The 16,288-nt window shown below is 34.5% G+C and overlaps 2 protein-coding genes across 4 annotated transcripts; one reads left to right on the top strand and one right to left on the bottom strand.

Annotated features, from left to right (window-relative positions):
• Positions 1-1,123: 1,123 nt before the first annotated feature.
• LOC105435866 (myosin-binding protein 1) lies at positions 1,124-9,643 on the bottom strand. 3 transcript variants are annotated; one of them, XM_031888292.1, is made up of 5 exons: positions 9,344-9,643; positions 8,318-8,513; positions 4,927-5,167; positions 2,084-4,786; positions 1,124-1,480 (listed from the first exon to the last, which is right to left on the bottom strand). In XM_031888292.1, exons 3-4 carry the CDS (start codon positions 5,036-5,038, stop codon positions 2,106-2,108), a joined length of 2,793 nt encoding a protein of 930 aa, XP_031744152.1. In that variant the 5' UTR covers positions 5,039-5,167; positions 8,318-8,513; positions 9,344-9,643; the 3' UTR covers positions 1,124-1,480; positions 2,084-2,105. The 3 variants fall into 3 exon arrangements, with proteins under 3 accessions (XP_031744152.1, XP_011657520.1, XP_011657521.1); XM_011659218.2 differs by lacking the exon at positions 8,318-8,513; XM_011659219.2 differs by lacking the exons at positions 8,318-8,513; positions 9,344-9,643 and adding an exon at positions 5,523-8,288.
• Positions 9,644-12,459: 2,816 nt separating this feature from the next.
• Positions 12,460-14,845, top strand: LOC101222797. Its single transcript, XM_004140046.3, has 6 exons — positions 12,460-12,667; positions 12,758-12,892; positions 12,996-13,112; positions 13,505-13,735; positions 13,845-14,009; positions 14,397-14,845. The coding sequence occupies exons 1-6, from the start codon at positions 12,617-12,619 to the stop codon at positions 14,703-14,705; spliced, it is 1,008 nt and encodes a 335-aa protein (XP_004140094.1). The 5' UTR covers positions 12,460-12,616; the 3' UTR covers positions 14,706-14,845.
• The last annotated feature ends 1,443 nt before the right edge of the window (positions 14,846-16,288 follow it).

Here is a 16,288-nt window from a genome sequence, read left to right as displayed (position 1 = left end):
AAAAAAATCAAAATAGATTAATCTCTTCTTGCTATAACCGTACCGATTTTGATTCTTATTCATAATTTTTTTCAAGAACTATCTATGCATTTTGATAGAGTCTTACACATGTTTGAGTAATAGTAGTAAATGACTTACATTGGTTAGCTTAAATTATAAGTTTTACCTCGCTTATATCTAATGGTAATTGACATCATCTTACTCCCTAGAGGTTAAAGATTTGATCTCTTATTCCCAACACATGCCTTTGTTATACTAAAAATATATATATATAAAAAAAAATTGTAGAGTATGATACCACAAAGTTTAGGTGTATAAATTGATATTATGTTTTATCGAACCTTGGTACAAACTAAAATTTTCATCTTACAAATACAAATAGACATACATATGATACCTTCTTTCCATTGAATTCGAGTTCTAGTAAGTGACATTTTAAAACTCTTTCTTCTATCTCATTTCACTTCACTCCTAACGTGAATGGAAAATATATATTGAGCATTTTACGTGATAGAATTGTTGTGTGTTTGATTCCAAGATTTGCATACCTCTACATAGATCATCTTCGGTTTGACTCCGAACTTCCACTTTACTAACTTTACTATCTTTTGTCAGTATTTTGCATGTACAAGTTTGAGTTATAAATTTATTTGGTTAGTTGAGAATTAATTATTTTCCTTCTAACCATCCATTAATTATTTTTTTAGAACATTTTTAAAAATAGCAAAATATCTAAAGTATTTACTAACATATAGCAAAATTTTGGATTATATCCATATGATTGATAAAAGCATGATATCATTCAACTATGTAAATCAATAATTATGATTATTGAACTCACCTGATTTTTAAAAAGTTGCTTTTACTTTCAAACTAAGATAGTATGAATAGGATGATAATCTTTTTTGTGTTTTATGATATCTATAAAAGATATTAGAAACACCTAATAACTACAATTCTCACTTGTAAACTAAATATCTGTTGTATTTGCAAGACCTTGGCCATCAACATTAGTATTTTATCGATCTAATATATTCATATATACAAGCAAATATTATTGTCTTGATTGGTTGAGATCCTTCTTTTTAATCCATGAGCATCATCTAGAGTGAAAAGAATGATATGTTGAAGAATAATTTATTTGGTACTGTAGAAAGGCCAACCTCAAGAATATGGATGTGTGTGTGTGTGTGTATAGAGAGAGAGAGATACAAAAATTATGAGCTCCTTGGCAAGTAAAGTTAACTAACCCTCACAAAAATGAAAAGCTCAAAAGATGGAAGACTAAACGTCCATGGTGATTTGATGGTACAAATTTGTAAAACATACCCATTTTTTCTCTACTCTGAACCTATTCGACAATGGCCATAATGCTCAACCTCAAGCATCGCAACCCAACAAAAAGGGATGAACCATGACTTACTCTCAAGGTTTTAATGATGATGGTCCAGAATGATTGTTGATTCCCATTTTCAAGTATCTGCAAAAACAAGATCGAGAAATGGTTTAGGAACGCAACATAGGATCATGGTAACAACCACATTTTAATATTGACAACATCATCGTAAATAAAGTTTGAAGTTTCAATGATTCAAAAAGCTTTAAAATAACAAATCAATTTTCCCTCATACAGATAATGATCTACTTCTTGGTTTATGATCATAATTATGCTAAACACGAAAAACCTGATTTGGAGGCTAATTCAACATTGGTATGATCCTCATTAGTAAAATCTCTTAAATATATTACAACTAGATCAAAACATTTTAGTCGTTGACATAGGATAGATTTAATAATGTATAGTATTTAACACCTCACTTCATGGTATACGTAGTTTCTAGCACATGGAAAATAAAAATCAATGTGGCAGTGTCCAGCAAAGAAGAAATATAGTTGGCTTATCAATTAATGAAATTCTAGTGATAGATAGAACCCAGATAACAAACCATGACACCTGAGAATGAGATTTAGAGAAGTTTTATGATACAACTTGTGGGAAGTGCAATGTGATTTTAAAAGCTTGCATAAACAAGATATTCTGAATTTTGATCATAAATTTTTTTTCTTCATTAGTAATGCTCACCATATCATGCTGCATGAAGAACTTAGGAGCCAGATCGACGATCTAGTATAATCCCGAGTTTACACAATTCTTGAAGCTGATGAACGATATATTCAGCAAATTGCAAACCTTCCTCACCGTAGCGAAGAGAATGAAGAGAGTGCTCAAGAAAATCATAACCAGCTTGTAGTGCTTCCAACTTGCCAGTAAGGTTTGAAATTTTATGTTCAAGAGCAAGGTAGTCAACCTCTTCTCTTTTGTTTGCATAACTTATTTGACCTTTCACATCATAAAAGTTTTCGTCACTGCTAAAATGACCATTTTTATCCAGATCGACCAACTCTCCATCTGGTGTAGCTTTGCCATTACAGTTGCTTTGGTCCATGTGTTTGGATGAACCATTGTCTTCATTATTTCTTTGAGACCTATCGACATCAATACTATCTTCTCCTTTTTGTTCAGGATTCACCTCTTCTCCATTGTCAACGATATTAGGAACCCGGGCTAAAAGTCCATTAGTGAATATTTTATTAATCTTATCCTCCAAGCTCTTCAAACATACCTGGATGTAGATTTTTTCATCTTCAAATTCTATAGATGAATTTTGATTATTGAAAGATTTGTAGCTTCCTTTTGATGACTCCGCCATTGTTGATTTAAAGGAATAGTTGCCATTATATTCATGGCGTTTTACACTTGCATTCTCTGTACTGATACTTTCATCATTTGCATCATCACTTTTTTCATGTTCAGTTTCAGCTATTGTGTCAACCATGTAAGTAGATCTGTAGTATTCGAGCTCTGCTTCTAAATCTTGGATGTCTCTCTCCTTTTCATTCAGAAGTTCGTTTGATTTCTCTAGAGCTTCAACATCATATTCTGCTTGCTCTTCCATCATTCTCAAGTAATGAAGAGCCTCCATGTGCATTGCTGCCTTCTCCTCTTGCAACCTTGTAATCATGGCCATGGCTTGACTTGCAGCAACATCAGAAGCACTTCGTTCTTCTTCCAACTCTTGATATAAAGACCTTATGCATTTCTTATCATATTCAACTTGTCGCTTTAACCTATCAACGATACTTTCACCTTCAATTTCACTTACATTGCTTCCATCTAGTGATTCAACGGATTCCATTGAGACTGACCGATGAAATGTTCGATGTATGTTGAATCCTGGGGCAAATTCTTCCTGTAAATCATCATAAGAAATGCTAAAATTGTGGCCTTCATCATCTGAGGTTGATTGATTAACAAGTTCATCAGGACTCTTCTGCAATGGAAATTGTTCCGTATCATCATTAGTGTTGATAATAGCTGATTCACAAATCACCTCATCAGTCATAGGACACTTATCAATTGTTCTGCTGATCAATAGAGAATGCGTTAGATCATTAGTAACTAGATCAGTTTCCTTCTCCGAAGATTGACCTACAGAAGAGTTGAAGATTACATGTCCTTTATCACTCGCAATAGACTCACTAGCATTGTCCATATCATTATTGATGTTCTTAATAGCACATTCATAGGTCACCTCATCAGTTTTAGAACACTCTTCAACTGTTGTGTTGATCAATGGCGAATGCTTCAAATCATTAGCAACTACATCTGTTTCGTTCTCTGAAGACTGCCCTGTAGAAGAATTGAAGATTTCATGCTCCTTATCACTCATACTGGACTCACTAACGTTGTCCATATCATCATTAATGTTTTTAATAGCAGATTCATAGGCAACTTCATTAACTTTAGGACACTCTTCCGCCATGCCAATCAATGGAGACTGCTTCAAATCATTAGCGACTAGATTTGCTTCCTTCTCTGAAGATTGCAATACTGAAAAACTGAGTATTTCACGTTCTTTATCACTCTCAGCGGACTCACTATTCTTATCCATATCATCATTATTTTTATTAATAGTAAATTCACAGGCCACCACATCAGTTTTAGGACACTTTTCAATTGCTGTGTTGATCAATGGAGTATGGTTCAAATCATCAGTAATTATATCAGTTTCCTTATCTAAAGATATAGCAAAATTCAAAACTTCTCGCTCCTTATCCCTCTCAAAGGACTCACTATTGCTGACGTGATCCATATCATTACTGTTGTTCCTATTAGCAGATACACGAGCCACCTCGTCAATTTTATTAATTGGCGTGCTAATTAAAGGTGGTTGCTTCAAATCATTACTAATTGCATCAAAATCCTTCTCCAAAGGTTGTTCTGCAGTAAAATTGGCAACTTCCGATTTCTTATCAGTCTCGGAGGACTCCCTAGCACTGTCATGGTTCATTCCATCATTACTGTTCTTAACAGCAGATTCACAGATAAGCTCATCAGTTTTCAAACACTCTTTAACACTAGTATTAGTCAATGGAGGCTGCTTCATATCATCAGAAACTATATCAGCTTCCTTCTCCAAAGGTTGTCTTGTAGCAAAATTGACTTTATGTTTCTCATCACTCTCAGATGACTCACTATCACTATTATGATCTGAATCACTCGTAGAAGAAGATTCCAAGGATTGTCGTGGCTGTTCCTTATCACTTTCAGAAGATTCACTGTCAATGCTATGATCTGTTCCATCATTAGTTTTTTCAGAAGAAGATTCATTAACCACTTTATCAATATTAGGACACTCTTCAACTTTTGTACTTGTCGATGTTGAATGATCCTCGTGCTCATTAGGAGATTTAGTTCCCATGTTATTTGTTCCTGTCTCCTCAGCTGCCAAAATACAAGGTAAAGCAATTAGGCAAGAATGTGAGAAATCCTAGAGGCATGAAAAATATACAACAAATGGGAAAGGAAAGGCAATAGAAACTACCAGATGGGGAGATACAAGAATAGAGACAAATACAACTCACATGTTATCAACTCTCCAGCAACTAGTGGGTCTTGATACAATGTGATGATCTGAGGACAACAGGAGAGAGTGGACTCCTGGTTGAAAGAATCTGTAAGGTCACTTTTTCCCATTGAATTTGCACGATAAAGTCCGAAGACATTGGATGCAACGGATATGCATCATCCAGAGAAATAGGTTTAGCCCATGTGAAAGGGTTGGTAGTCGGATTGGCTTTTGCAAATTGACCTGCACATATGTTTCTTTTTTTTTTTTTTTTTTGAAAAAGAAACAAGTTGCTTTTATTAATATCCAAAGAGAAGAAAACTCATAATACAAGAGGATTATACTAGAACTTTAAAAAAAGGGGGACCGAAGTCACACCCAGGCCAACTCCACAGAAGGGACACCTCCGAAATGACCACAACAAGACCAGAGTAAACAAGGGACCAACAATAAAACAAAAAAGGGGCCAGAAAACAAGGACATTACAGGGGCAAGACGAAAAAGAGACTAATACTAAGGAGGAGGGGAACAAAACAGATGGCGACGAATTAAGAGTGTCATGCTGGGAAGATAAAGGCACTCCACTTTAAGTTGAGCTCTTGAATGTTGTACCTGCCGAAGAAAGTAAGCATCAGGAGGAAGCATTTCTATGAGCAACTTCAAAAGGATCCTTCCAATCAAGAGATTTATCATGGAACACTCTTTGATTCCGTTCAAATCAAATTTCTGCGAGAATAGCTTTCACCACATTTATCCACAGTGAAGAAGCTTCTTTGTTTAATCTGAAGTCTCTTAGCATAAGCATTGCGTTTTCTTAGAAAACTCCACCGAAAACCCAATAGAAATTAAACTTTAAAATCAAAATTTCCCGACAATTGGCCGAATACTTGCATATAAAGAATAAGTGTTGGGAGTCTTCTTCATGTTGTAAACTAAATACAGCGGGCAAATGTAAGGAAAGAGAGAATTACTCAGTAATTTTTTCTGCAAAACTGAAGAGACGTCCAAATGTCCTACCAACATAATCCAAACAAAGATATTCACCCTTCTTGGACTATTAGACTTCCAAAGAGCCTTGTTGATCATTTTATCCATTGGGGAGGATGGAGACAAGTGAATCGTAAGGGACTTACTCTGAACTTCCCACTGCCACCTAAAGAGCACAACCGTCTATCTTGATCTTCGAAAACACTTCTATCTGCAATTTTACCATGCAAAGCTTAGAAGTCTAAGACCTCTTCTTCCTTTAACAAACGACGGAAAATTATTGACCAACAGGTCAATTCAAGGTCCCAATGATCAGCAATCGAACCATTGGGAGATAATGCTATTCTGAATAGTCGTGGAAAGGCAACCTTTAAAGGAGTCTCATTCACCGAAGGGTCTAGCTACAAAGATGTCTTTCTCCCATTTCCCAATCTTGCCAAAGCTTTTATTTTCAGCCAAAATCTGCAGATACAAACCCGGGGGCTTCTCAAACATTTACCATCTTTTCCAGCGGTGTGCCAATTAAACGAGTCCTTGCCATGAATGCTCCTGACTACCTTGTACCACAAAGAGTCTTCTTCTTCAATGTATCTCCATCCGCATTTAGCTAGAAGTGCCATTTGTTTTGAAGTCTATAAGGCGATCACCATCCAGAGTAGATCTGATAACCGCTTCCCATTTAACAAGGTGGTTTAATTTGCTGCCCTTATGACCCTCTCAAAAGAAATTCCTTAGAACTCTCTCCAAAATTGAAATGATTCCTTCTGGCATTAGAAATGTAGACATGTAGTAAGTGGGGAGATTGTAAAGAGTATACTTACAAAGAATGGCTCTTCCCCTCAAGAGGTTAAATCTTTTCCATTTGTCTAGTTTTTCTTGGATTTTATCGATCACTGACTGCCAAAAAAAGATAGTAAGTTAAGGGTAGATGTTCTGCCTTACAACTCAAAGAGGTCGAAGTGGACAGCAACTCCATCTCGTCCACATCAACCCCACACAAGGTCGACTTGTCCCAATTCACTTTTTGTCCGGAGCACCATTCAAAGAGCTTTATTGTCTGTTTCAAGTTGTCTAATGCGCTGCTGACATATTTGCAGAAAAAGAGAGTATCGTCCACGAATTGAAGAATAGGAATGTGAATATTGTCCTTTCCCAGGACGAAAACCTTCAAAAAGGCCATTCTGATGAACGTTTTTTCCATTAGAGCGATGAGGTCTAGGGGGTCACCTTGCCTAGCTCCCCTTGAGGCCATAATTCTCCCTCTCGAAAATCTCGGGTTCTTAACGCAGCCCATTATTCACTCAATCCACTTGTCATTAAACTTCTTGCTTCTCATGGTTTTTTCAAGGAAGTCCCAATCAACCTGGTCGAAGGCTTTTTCCAAATCTATCTTGAGAAGTGAACCTTTTTTTTCTTCGCCCAGTAATCCTCAACCAATTCATTAGCTACAAGGATCGAATCTCAAATTTGTCTTCCTTCTGTGAAAGCACTTTGCCATTGAGCAATAATACATAGCATTACCTTTTAAAGTTATCTTTGACTGCCACCGCATTTTCTTTTTTCTAAAGTCTATGACTACACCTATGATTCTAAAGGTAAAAACCTTGGATCAACAAAATTAATGGATCGCTTAACCTGATCACAATTATTGCAGTGAAGCTTGAGTAGAATTTGTGTAATAGATCGAAGAACATAATCTTGTTTAAGTGCACTTTTTCACATATTAAACATTTATCATCTTCTTCTTCTGAAACCAGAACCTCTAACTCAGAATCAGAAGTGACCCTCAGCTCATTGAATCCTACATGAGACAACAGGTTAAAACAAGTTTTTCCAGCGTGTTGTAAGGGTATTGAACCAAAAAATTTATCTCCTCTTTTTCAAGCTATCTTGACTATTTAACCGGAGTGAATAAGGAATATTTGGTTTAGTGGCCACATTCAAAGAAGATTTCAGTGGCAATAATCCTTGACCAATTGCCTTGTCTTCAAGGGCCTGCTGCAACAAGAACAAGGTCTTATCTTCATACAACGAGGAATTGAATCCCTATTTAGTAACTCTCCGTGACCTCCATTCCTAAGAGTATCCGACAACTTTACCACTATCAACCTTTGCATTTTGGAGTGTGAATTAGGTTGTTTGTTCGAATGAATAAAGACATGGGTCACACATCTCATTGCCATCAACAAGTTCTATTATGTTTGTGGCAAGAAACTAAAGATGATATCTCCAATCTACGATTGGTACAGAGAAGATTCCTATAATTATTAGATTTTTCTTTGTCCAAGAGATGATCAAGCCTGAAGCACAAAATGCATGGCGTTTGCAAGTTGCAAATATGTGCAAATTTAGTCAAAGCATATGACAACAAAGCATCAATTAGCATTATAAAAATGAGAAACCATTCACAAGCTGCATACTTTAGAATGGCTGAAAACCCCAGTACACTTCTTTGAGCTTTAGAAAATGGTTTTCCTTTTGCTGCCATTGTTCTAGAATTTCATGAGGCTACCATCTCTCTGCCAATCTGAAAACCTTTGGACGATGAAGAATATCGATCGTCCCATGTTTCGATTGTAAGCATCTTGTCCTGAATTAGATCACCTAATGTGAATGCTGAATCCCAACATAAAAAGGAAAATAAGATAGACAATTGACCTCGGAAAAATCATCCAAAGTTCGCCACTAAAGCAGTATTATCTAGAATGAAAACAAAATTTCAAAACGAAAATGGTGCATGAAATCTTTAGCAAGGGAAACAAAATCTACCTACTGAGGAATGCTTTGCAAGAAAAGGAAAAAAATAAATGGATAATTTAAGATAAATACAAAGAAAACTACTAAGAAAATAGAGATTTTCGTGGAAACTGCACCATATTCTTTACTCTCTGAAAACAAAAAATAAAAAAGAAGATGGAGCATTCATAGAGAATTTTATTTTGTTCTTGGGGGAGAGAGAGAGAGAGGAAGTTGATTCAAAAGTTGTTCTCAAGGTAACGCTCCAAAAGTGGATTGGAAAACATTCAAATATTGCGATGATGCAGATTATCTAGAAACAAAATAAGAACAAAACCAACCCAAATCTTAGAATCTCCAATATTAGGTCGTGATCAATCAACCCATGATTACATTAAGAAGAAAGAAAAGAAAATGGCCAGAAAAAGAAACACCCAAATGAGACATAAACGTGAGATAGAACAAATTAAATTGAATACGAAATGCATAAGCTTTCCTGATCCCACAAAAACCCAAATCCCAAATTTGTTTGAACATTGAGAAAAAAAAAAAAAAAAAACCAAACAATCTGTACTAATCAGAAGAATCAATACAACCCAGAAGATTTTGCATAAGCAACCCTCAAATCCTATATGCAACAAACAAAAAACACCCTTAAAAACAAAACAACATTTTAAAATAGAAATAAAATGCTATGAATACATGCTTACCTTGTTTGAAGGTGGATGATCATCAGCAAGAAAAAGGGAAAGGAGAAGAAGGAAAAGGACAGAAAAGAAGAAAGAAAGTTTGATTTGGTAGGAGAGATTCCAATGGAATTAGAAACCAAATAAATGTAAGAAAAATATGATTAAAGAGAAATTGGGATGAAAATATAATTACAAAGAAGCCCATTTTCAGAAAGACATGGATTAAAACCGTTGGGTGGAACAGAACAAACGGTCTTTTCTTGGTATTTCAGTTGCCAGATCAGGTAAAATTGGAAACTGATGTATGATCGAATAATCAATAATTTGAAGTGTTTCTCAGCTTATTCTTAACTTATATATATATATATATATATATATCAAAAAGTGATTGTTACTTCACTTCAAAATCAAATTTTCGAATTATGTGTGGTACTATGCTAGCATGTCCAATTCTGTTTTTTATTTTGTCTGTTTATGTTTATATACAAATAATTGTTAAGCTTTAAACTCATTTGTTAACTTTTTGGTTTTTTGTTTTTAGTTTTTTAAAATTAAGTCATGGACTCAAATATCTTATTATCTAAATCAAATTTATTGGGCTTCTTGTCTCTACTAATCTTCACATACTCTTCTACCCTGAAATGTCGTAAGTTGCTATTGGTTCTGCGTAGAAATGAATGTCTTGAGATTGATAAAATATATGTAATTGATGCATGCCTAAACTCACGAAACACAAACACTTCACGTTTCATTAATTTTTAGTGGACTTAGTGTCATCACCATGAACTTCCACTTAGCTCACTAGTGAGTTATTGGAATTATGCATTTTCTCTTGGTGGGCTCAGTGTTATCACCACAAGCCTCCACATAGCCTATTAAGAGTTAATGAGATTATCCAACAAAATGTTTGATTTTTCTACTAACTTTTTATCATTTTGTTCGTCTTGACTAATTTCGACATCTCGAACATGAATTTGCATTCATTTTCTCAAAATTCAAATCACATTTGAATATATTGTCGGTAAAAGTCAACTATTTGACTTTTCTCAACTTTGACTATTTTCATCATTTTCGAGCTTATGAAAATGGATATGCATTTATATTTTTTATATTTAAATCATATTTAAATATAAAGCTCTTTCTCTAAACTGATAGTCAATCGCTATATTACATATACCTGTCAGTATATTTCCACTTGCCTAATTCGAACTATTCGAACTAATCCAACATATTGTTCTAAGTTAGTTCTATATGAGCTAGTAGGGGAACCTAATGTACCTATAAATCATAGGCTCTAATGACACGAGATTAACTGACTGAACTCTTTTAGACAAGGCTAATCAACATTTGTTAACTAATGAGGTATTTCACTAAAATCATATAGTTGTAGTACTCCCCTCATTATAGATATATTTGTAGCCACATGATATAACCATGATTAATAAGTTAATCCTTCACAGATTGTTCGTAACCTCGATTGGGTCAAAATACTATTTTACCCCAATATTACATTTTGTTCCTTATAGATATATTTGTGTCCATCTGATATAATCATGATTAATAAGTTAATCATTCATAGGTTGTTCGTAACATCAACTAATCAAAATATCGTTTTACCCTTGAGATTACATCTTGCTCATTAAGTTCCACTGATCCACTATTGAACAATTGGTTTAAGGTCCAACTTATGAAACTGAATCCCTCAAGGGCCAATAAGAGGTCAAGATCCCCCTTTTTCAAGACCTTAATTCAATCTTTAAGAGGTCAACCTATCTATACTAACACTATGATGACCATGAGTGAATTATGTCTTGCATCCTATGTCTCTAGCTATCCATTTGATTTTACCCCTAAAATTGGAGGCTTATAGAGCCAACGCTATTCAACCAATCTCACCTATGCAGATATAAAAGTAATCACGTGTGAACAGAAGTTCATAGTTAACTCAGATTAAGATTAAGTTACCTAGGTCATCAATAATCGAACTAGTCAGTTTTATACCATCAACGACGTTATAACATAAAAGTGATTATTTCATGATTATAGTCTTACGTAAACACTTTACATAGGATGTCCTCACTTTCATGTTTTCACATAGACGACTCAGGATTACATCGTGTGTACTAATTACAAAGTGCATCCATAGTGTCCTCAAAATAAGACGTCTAACCTTATTCATATACTATAGAATGTTTAGATTATTTACTCGAACTTAATTCATGTTTATGTTCCTGTATAAAAATAAAGTCTACTGAAGATAGCCTAAAGACCTTAGTTTATTGGATTCAAGATTATAGTATGCAATTTTACCAATAATTTCTCAATAACAACTTTATTGAATATAATATATTTTTAAATTACGAACTACGAGTTTAAGACACAAATTCTAACAAAATTAAAATATTTGGTACTTCAAGTGTGTATCAAACGTGTATCAAATGTATATAAAGTATACATCATGTGTATCAAGTGCCAATTAGAAAGGTATTAGGTGTATATCATCAATGTATAAGTGTATATTAGTAGTTTATCAAGCACGTGTTAGTGCTTTATCAAATGTATATTAAGTGTATCATGTGAGTTAGATTTTATTTACTATTTTACAGAAGTAAATAAGATTGTGTGGTGAATCTAGAAAAATGGTAAAAAATATATCATTGGACAAAATATTTATCCTTCGTAGAAAAATCAAATATAATAATTTTATCTTTTAATGATTTTGTTTTATAGAACTAAATAGTTTGTCAAATCTTTTTATATTTTTGAAAAAACTGTCTGAATCTAATTATTAAAAGGTCAGATTATATCAATAATAAACATTGATAGATACTGATATACTTATAGCAACGACGTTAATAAAATAAATTTTTTTGTTATAGATCGTAAAAGTTTTAATTTATTTTGTTATTTTAAAAACTGATCCTATTTTAAAATAAAAACTTTATTGTAAAAGAAATATTATTAATTACAATAGTTAGTTTAGGCAAATGAGGTGTCGGCTCCGACCCGTTTGAGTTTTGGATTTATTATATGGTTTTTTTCAAAAAGGAAAAACTTTAAATAAGCGGTGGTAAAAGAGCTGAGTGAAAACCCAAACTTCTCTTCATAAATTCAACTTCTCTTAAGATATCACAAGAAGAAAAATAAAATCAGAACGTTGGTTTTACTCTCTCTCTCAATCTCTCTCTTATTTAAAGTAAACTAGAAAGCCTCTTTTTTCAAGACTAGCCGTTGCAATCTTCTTCATCATCATCTTCTTCTTCTTCTTCCTCTTCCTCTCCCTCACTCTCTCTCATGGCACCCTCCGTAGATTTTCATTCTCCATCTTCTTCAAATCCCACCCAGGTCCTTCCTCTCTTTCTCTGTTTACTTCCAATTCAGCTCCTGTGTTCTCTTGTTTTTCTGTCTCATTCTTTTTCAGCTCATTTCTTTCAGGGGTCGCCCTCATTGTCCAGTCCCGCTTCCGATAAGCGCTTTTGGAGCTTGCTTCGAGGTAGGGTTGACTCGCTTCTTCAGGAACGAGTTGCCAAGTCTTCCAATCTGGATCCTTCCATGTCTGACCATTTCCTGGTGAGTGATTTCTTCCTTCTTTTTTTTTTTTTTTTTTTGTTTTTTTTAGCTCATTTCCTTTACCAATGAAGATGAAATTCATGGGTTTGTTGAAATTTTCTAGGGAAAAGCGGAAAGGGCGAAGAGGTTGAAGCAGGATTCGTTGCTTTTGCTTAGAGGTTTTGACTCTCTTGGCTATACTCTGTCTCAGCTTTCCAACAATTTGGATAACGCCTTGCAGGTAACCACGTCTCACACTTCTTCTTCTATTTTTTGTGTTTTTTCTTGAATACGTGCATTTTTAGATTCAAAATTAGCGATAAAATGCCTTAAATCTGCTATATTTCATGTTTGAATGGGTGGCTTGAGGCGACTACCCTATTGGGGTCAGGAGGCAACATTCTGAAACTTAAGTTGTATTCGTTATGATTAGTTTATTTATGATTTGGATGACACGGTTTATGGAAGTGCGCTATATAAACGCTACGGCTTGAATTGTTAATGAACCATGTCTATTCTCTTTTACTTTACGCCTTTTGTCCATTTTTAATTGTCAATTCTTATTGACAAGAATGTTATTAAATGTTGCTCTTTAAATGAAACCAAAGATTTGATTTTGAGGACTGAATTCAGGGTGCTAGGGATTTGGTCAAAGCACCAACTTTGACGGAGATCTTCCAGAACAACCTCAAGAACTCAGAGGATGAGGAAGATGATTCCAAAGGGAAAGAAAATGAGTTGGTGGAGCCCAAGCAAGCAACAAAGAGGAAATTTGATGACAGTCATTGCTTAGAAGAATCAGATGTTAGTTTAGAGAAAGAAAACCAGCAGAACCATAAAGACAAGATTAAAAAGGCCAAGAATGTTGGTTCTCTACTACTCTTATCCTTCAATCTATCTTTGAATGTATATATCAGCAGCCAACACAAGAAGTTCTTATGCAATATTAACATTTTGGCCTGTGTTTCCCCAGCTTGCAGTTGCAATGGCAACAAAATCAGCATTTCTAGCAAGAGAATTAAAATCATTAAAATCCAACTTATGTTTTATGCAAGAGCGATGTTCCGTACTTGAGGAAGAGAATAGGAGACTTCGAGACGGATTCTCCAGAGGAGTCAGACCAGAAGAAGATGATCTGGTTTGTATCAACAGTTTTTTCTTGTACCGATTTCACCTTTCATGGGCACCTTATAACAATTAATGACACGTCCCCCTACAAGCATGTGAAATTTATATTCTGCTTATAGTACACTACCACATTTTATATAGTATCTTGCTGGAGACGATCATATCATACCCTATAAAATGTGGTGGTGCAATTGATTTCATTTGTTTATAGTACACTACCACATTTTATATAGTATCTTGCTGGAGACGATCATATCATACCCTATAAAATGTGGTGGTGCAATTGATTTCATTTGTTTATGTCATTAATCTTATGATGAATATATTTTGTTGTTCTTCATTCCCACTTCTGTAAATTAGGTGATGTTTATGCATGGTTTGTTTGTTGGTAAATCAGGTAAGACTTCAAATGGAAGCACTACTTGCTGAGAAATCCAGATTAGCAAACGAAAATGCTAACTTAACAAGGGAAAATCAATGCCTTCATCAGCTTGTAGAGTATCATCAGCTCACATCCCAAGATCTTTCTTTATCATATGAGGAAGTAATTCAAGGCATGTGCTTGGACTTCTCGTCACCACCACCAGCCATTGCTGAAGGAGATGAAGAAGAACAAGAACAGAGTGACAAAGAAATCACTCGAACACCTAAAGCTGATCTTTTTAGCTTTTCTACTTCTCTTGATGAGCTCCACCAAGAAAAGTAGAGGTAATATTAGGCCAGAAGATGCAGTTTCACTCTTCGCGTTGATCTCATTTAGTTTCCTGTAACCTTGATCTTCAACTGAATTTAGTTCAGAAATAAATATAGCATTTTCTGCACATTGAATCTGTCTACTTCATCAAACCAAAGCTTCTCAAGCTCTTGACTTTTGCAAAGGTGTGTGATATGACGATAATCTTTCTACCCTTTCCACGTCAAACCAGGTTCCATGCATAATTCAGGAATTTGTTTTATTGTTGTTGAGCTTGAGTCTGAATTGAAAACAAGTGCTTGTTTTCGAACTAGCTCGGGTTTGTTGTTTTACGAGGGGACATAAAGAATTCTGTTTCAACTTCTGGAAGAAAGGAACTTTCATTATTCTCATGGTACAAAAAGAATAGAGACGTCTACTTAAAGAAAGAATCTTAGTTAGAAGAATCTTACTTTCACTACTAACATACATACTTCAAGAAGGTTCTTGAAGATTCATCATCAACAAAGGTGATCCCCGCTTTTAACAACCTCCAAAAACATAATAGGCAAAACATTTTCAGTTCTTTTCACTTTGTTTAGTAAGTTCCTTTTTCTTATAAGCTGCTTAAGGCTTAGCTAGTTCGAAAACAAGCTCTTGTTTTCAATTCAGACTCAAGCTCAACAACAATAAATTGCTTCATCACGAATTGCTTGAGCAGAAGCACTGACAGCCGTTTCAGCAACTTTTGTGAAATTGGAGACTAAGATCACATCCTTCATTTTCTTCTCCCGCACTTCAGAAAAATTTATATTCCTTTTCTCATACTACACAATCAAACCAAAAGAAACCACCCTCTCAATCAATCATCTTAAGGATTAAAGTCAAGTTTGTCAACTACATTCATATTCACAATTCTGAGGCAAGAACATGAAAAAGGTTTCAAATGAAAAAGAATGGAGGGAGGGAACAACAATTGAAATGAAAAAGAGACCAAGTAAGTATGAATACTCTCATATCGGAGCTGATTTGTAGGATCTTAAATCCTTTTCCGAACTCATAAAGAGTATTAAGGTTATTATAATGTAATTTTAAATGTTTAAATTTAGTTAGAGAATCAATATATATAATTTATAGTGATACATTATGAAAAGGAGCTTTCACAAAATTATCACAAAAAAAAAAAAATGATAATAGGATCTATGTCATTATATTTTCTAAATTGCAAAAGTAGCAAATTTAAAAATAAATATTCAATCGATATCTCTATGATATATCTAATTACTTGTCTTATTTGTGATATGCAAAAAGGAGATAGTATATGCTTTTCTAAATTATTTTGCCATATGATTTCAATTTCCCTTACTAATATAATGAGTGTTTGCAAATGGTGCTAGGTATTGAAAGGTTAGCACACAAGGGAGGCGACAAGGAATAGCATGTGAGCTGATAAGTGTCATTGCATGGTGTGTGACAGTACTGTGTGCGTAGGTTAAGGCACTTGACCGGTGCCTACCAGCCAAGTCCTATGCATAGTTTAGACTTTGAACTACTTTTTGACATAGTTTAGATTTTTAAGTTAAATTTGGATATTTTCTAAGACTCGAGGATTAACT

Source organism: Cucumis sativus, chromosome 6, assembly GCF_000004075.3.
Source record: "Cucumis sativus cultivar 9930 chromosome 6, Cucumber_9930_V3, whole genome shotgun sequence".
In the NCBI taxonomy this organism is placed as follows: Eukaryota; Viridiplantae; Streptophyta; class Magnoliopsida; order Cucurbitales; family Cucurbitaceae; genus Cucumis; species Cucumis sativus.
Note: the sequence above shows the minus strand (reverse complement) of the source record. Positions and strands in the feature narration are given on the sequence as shown.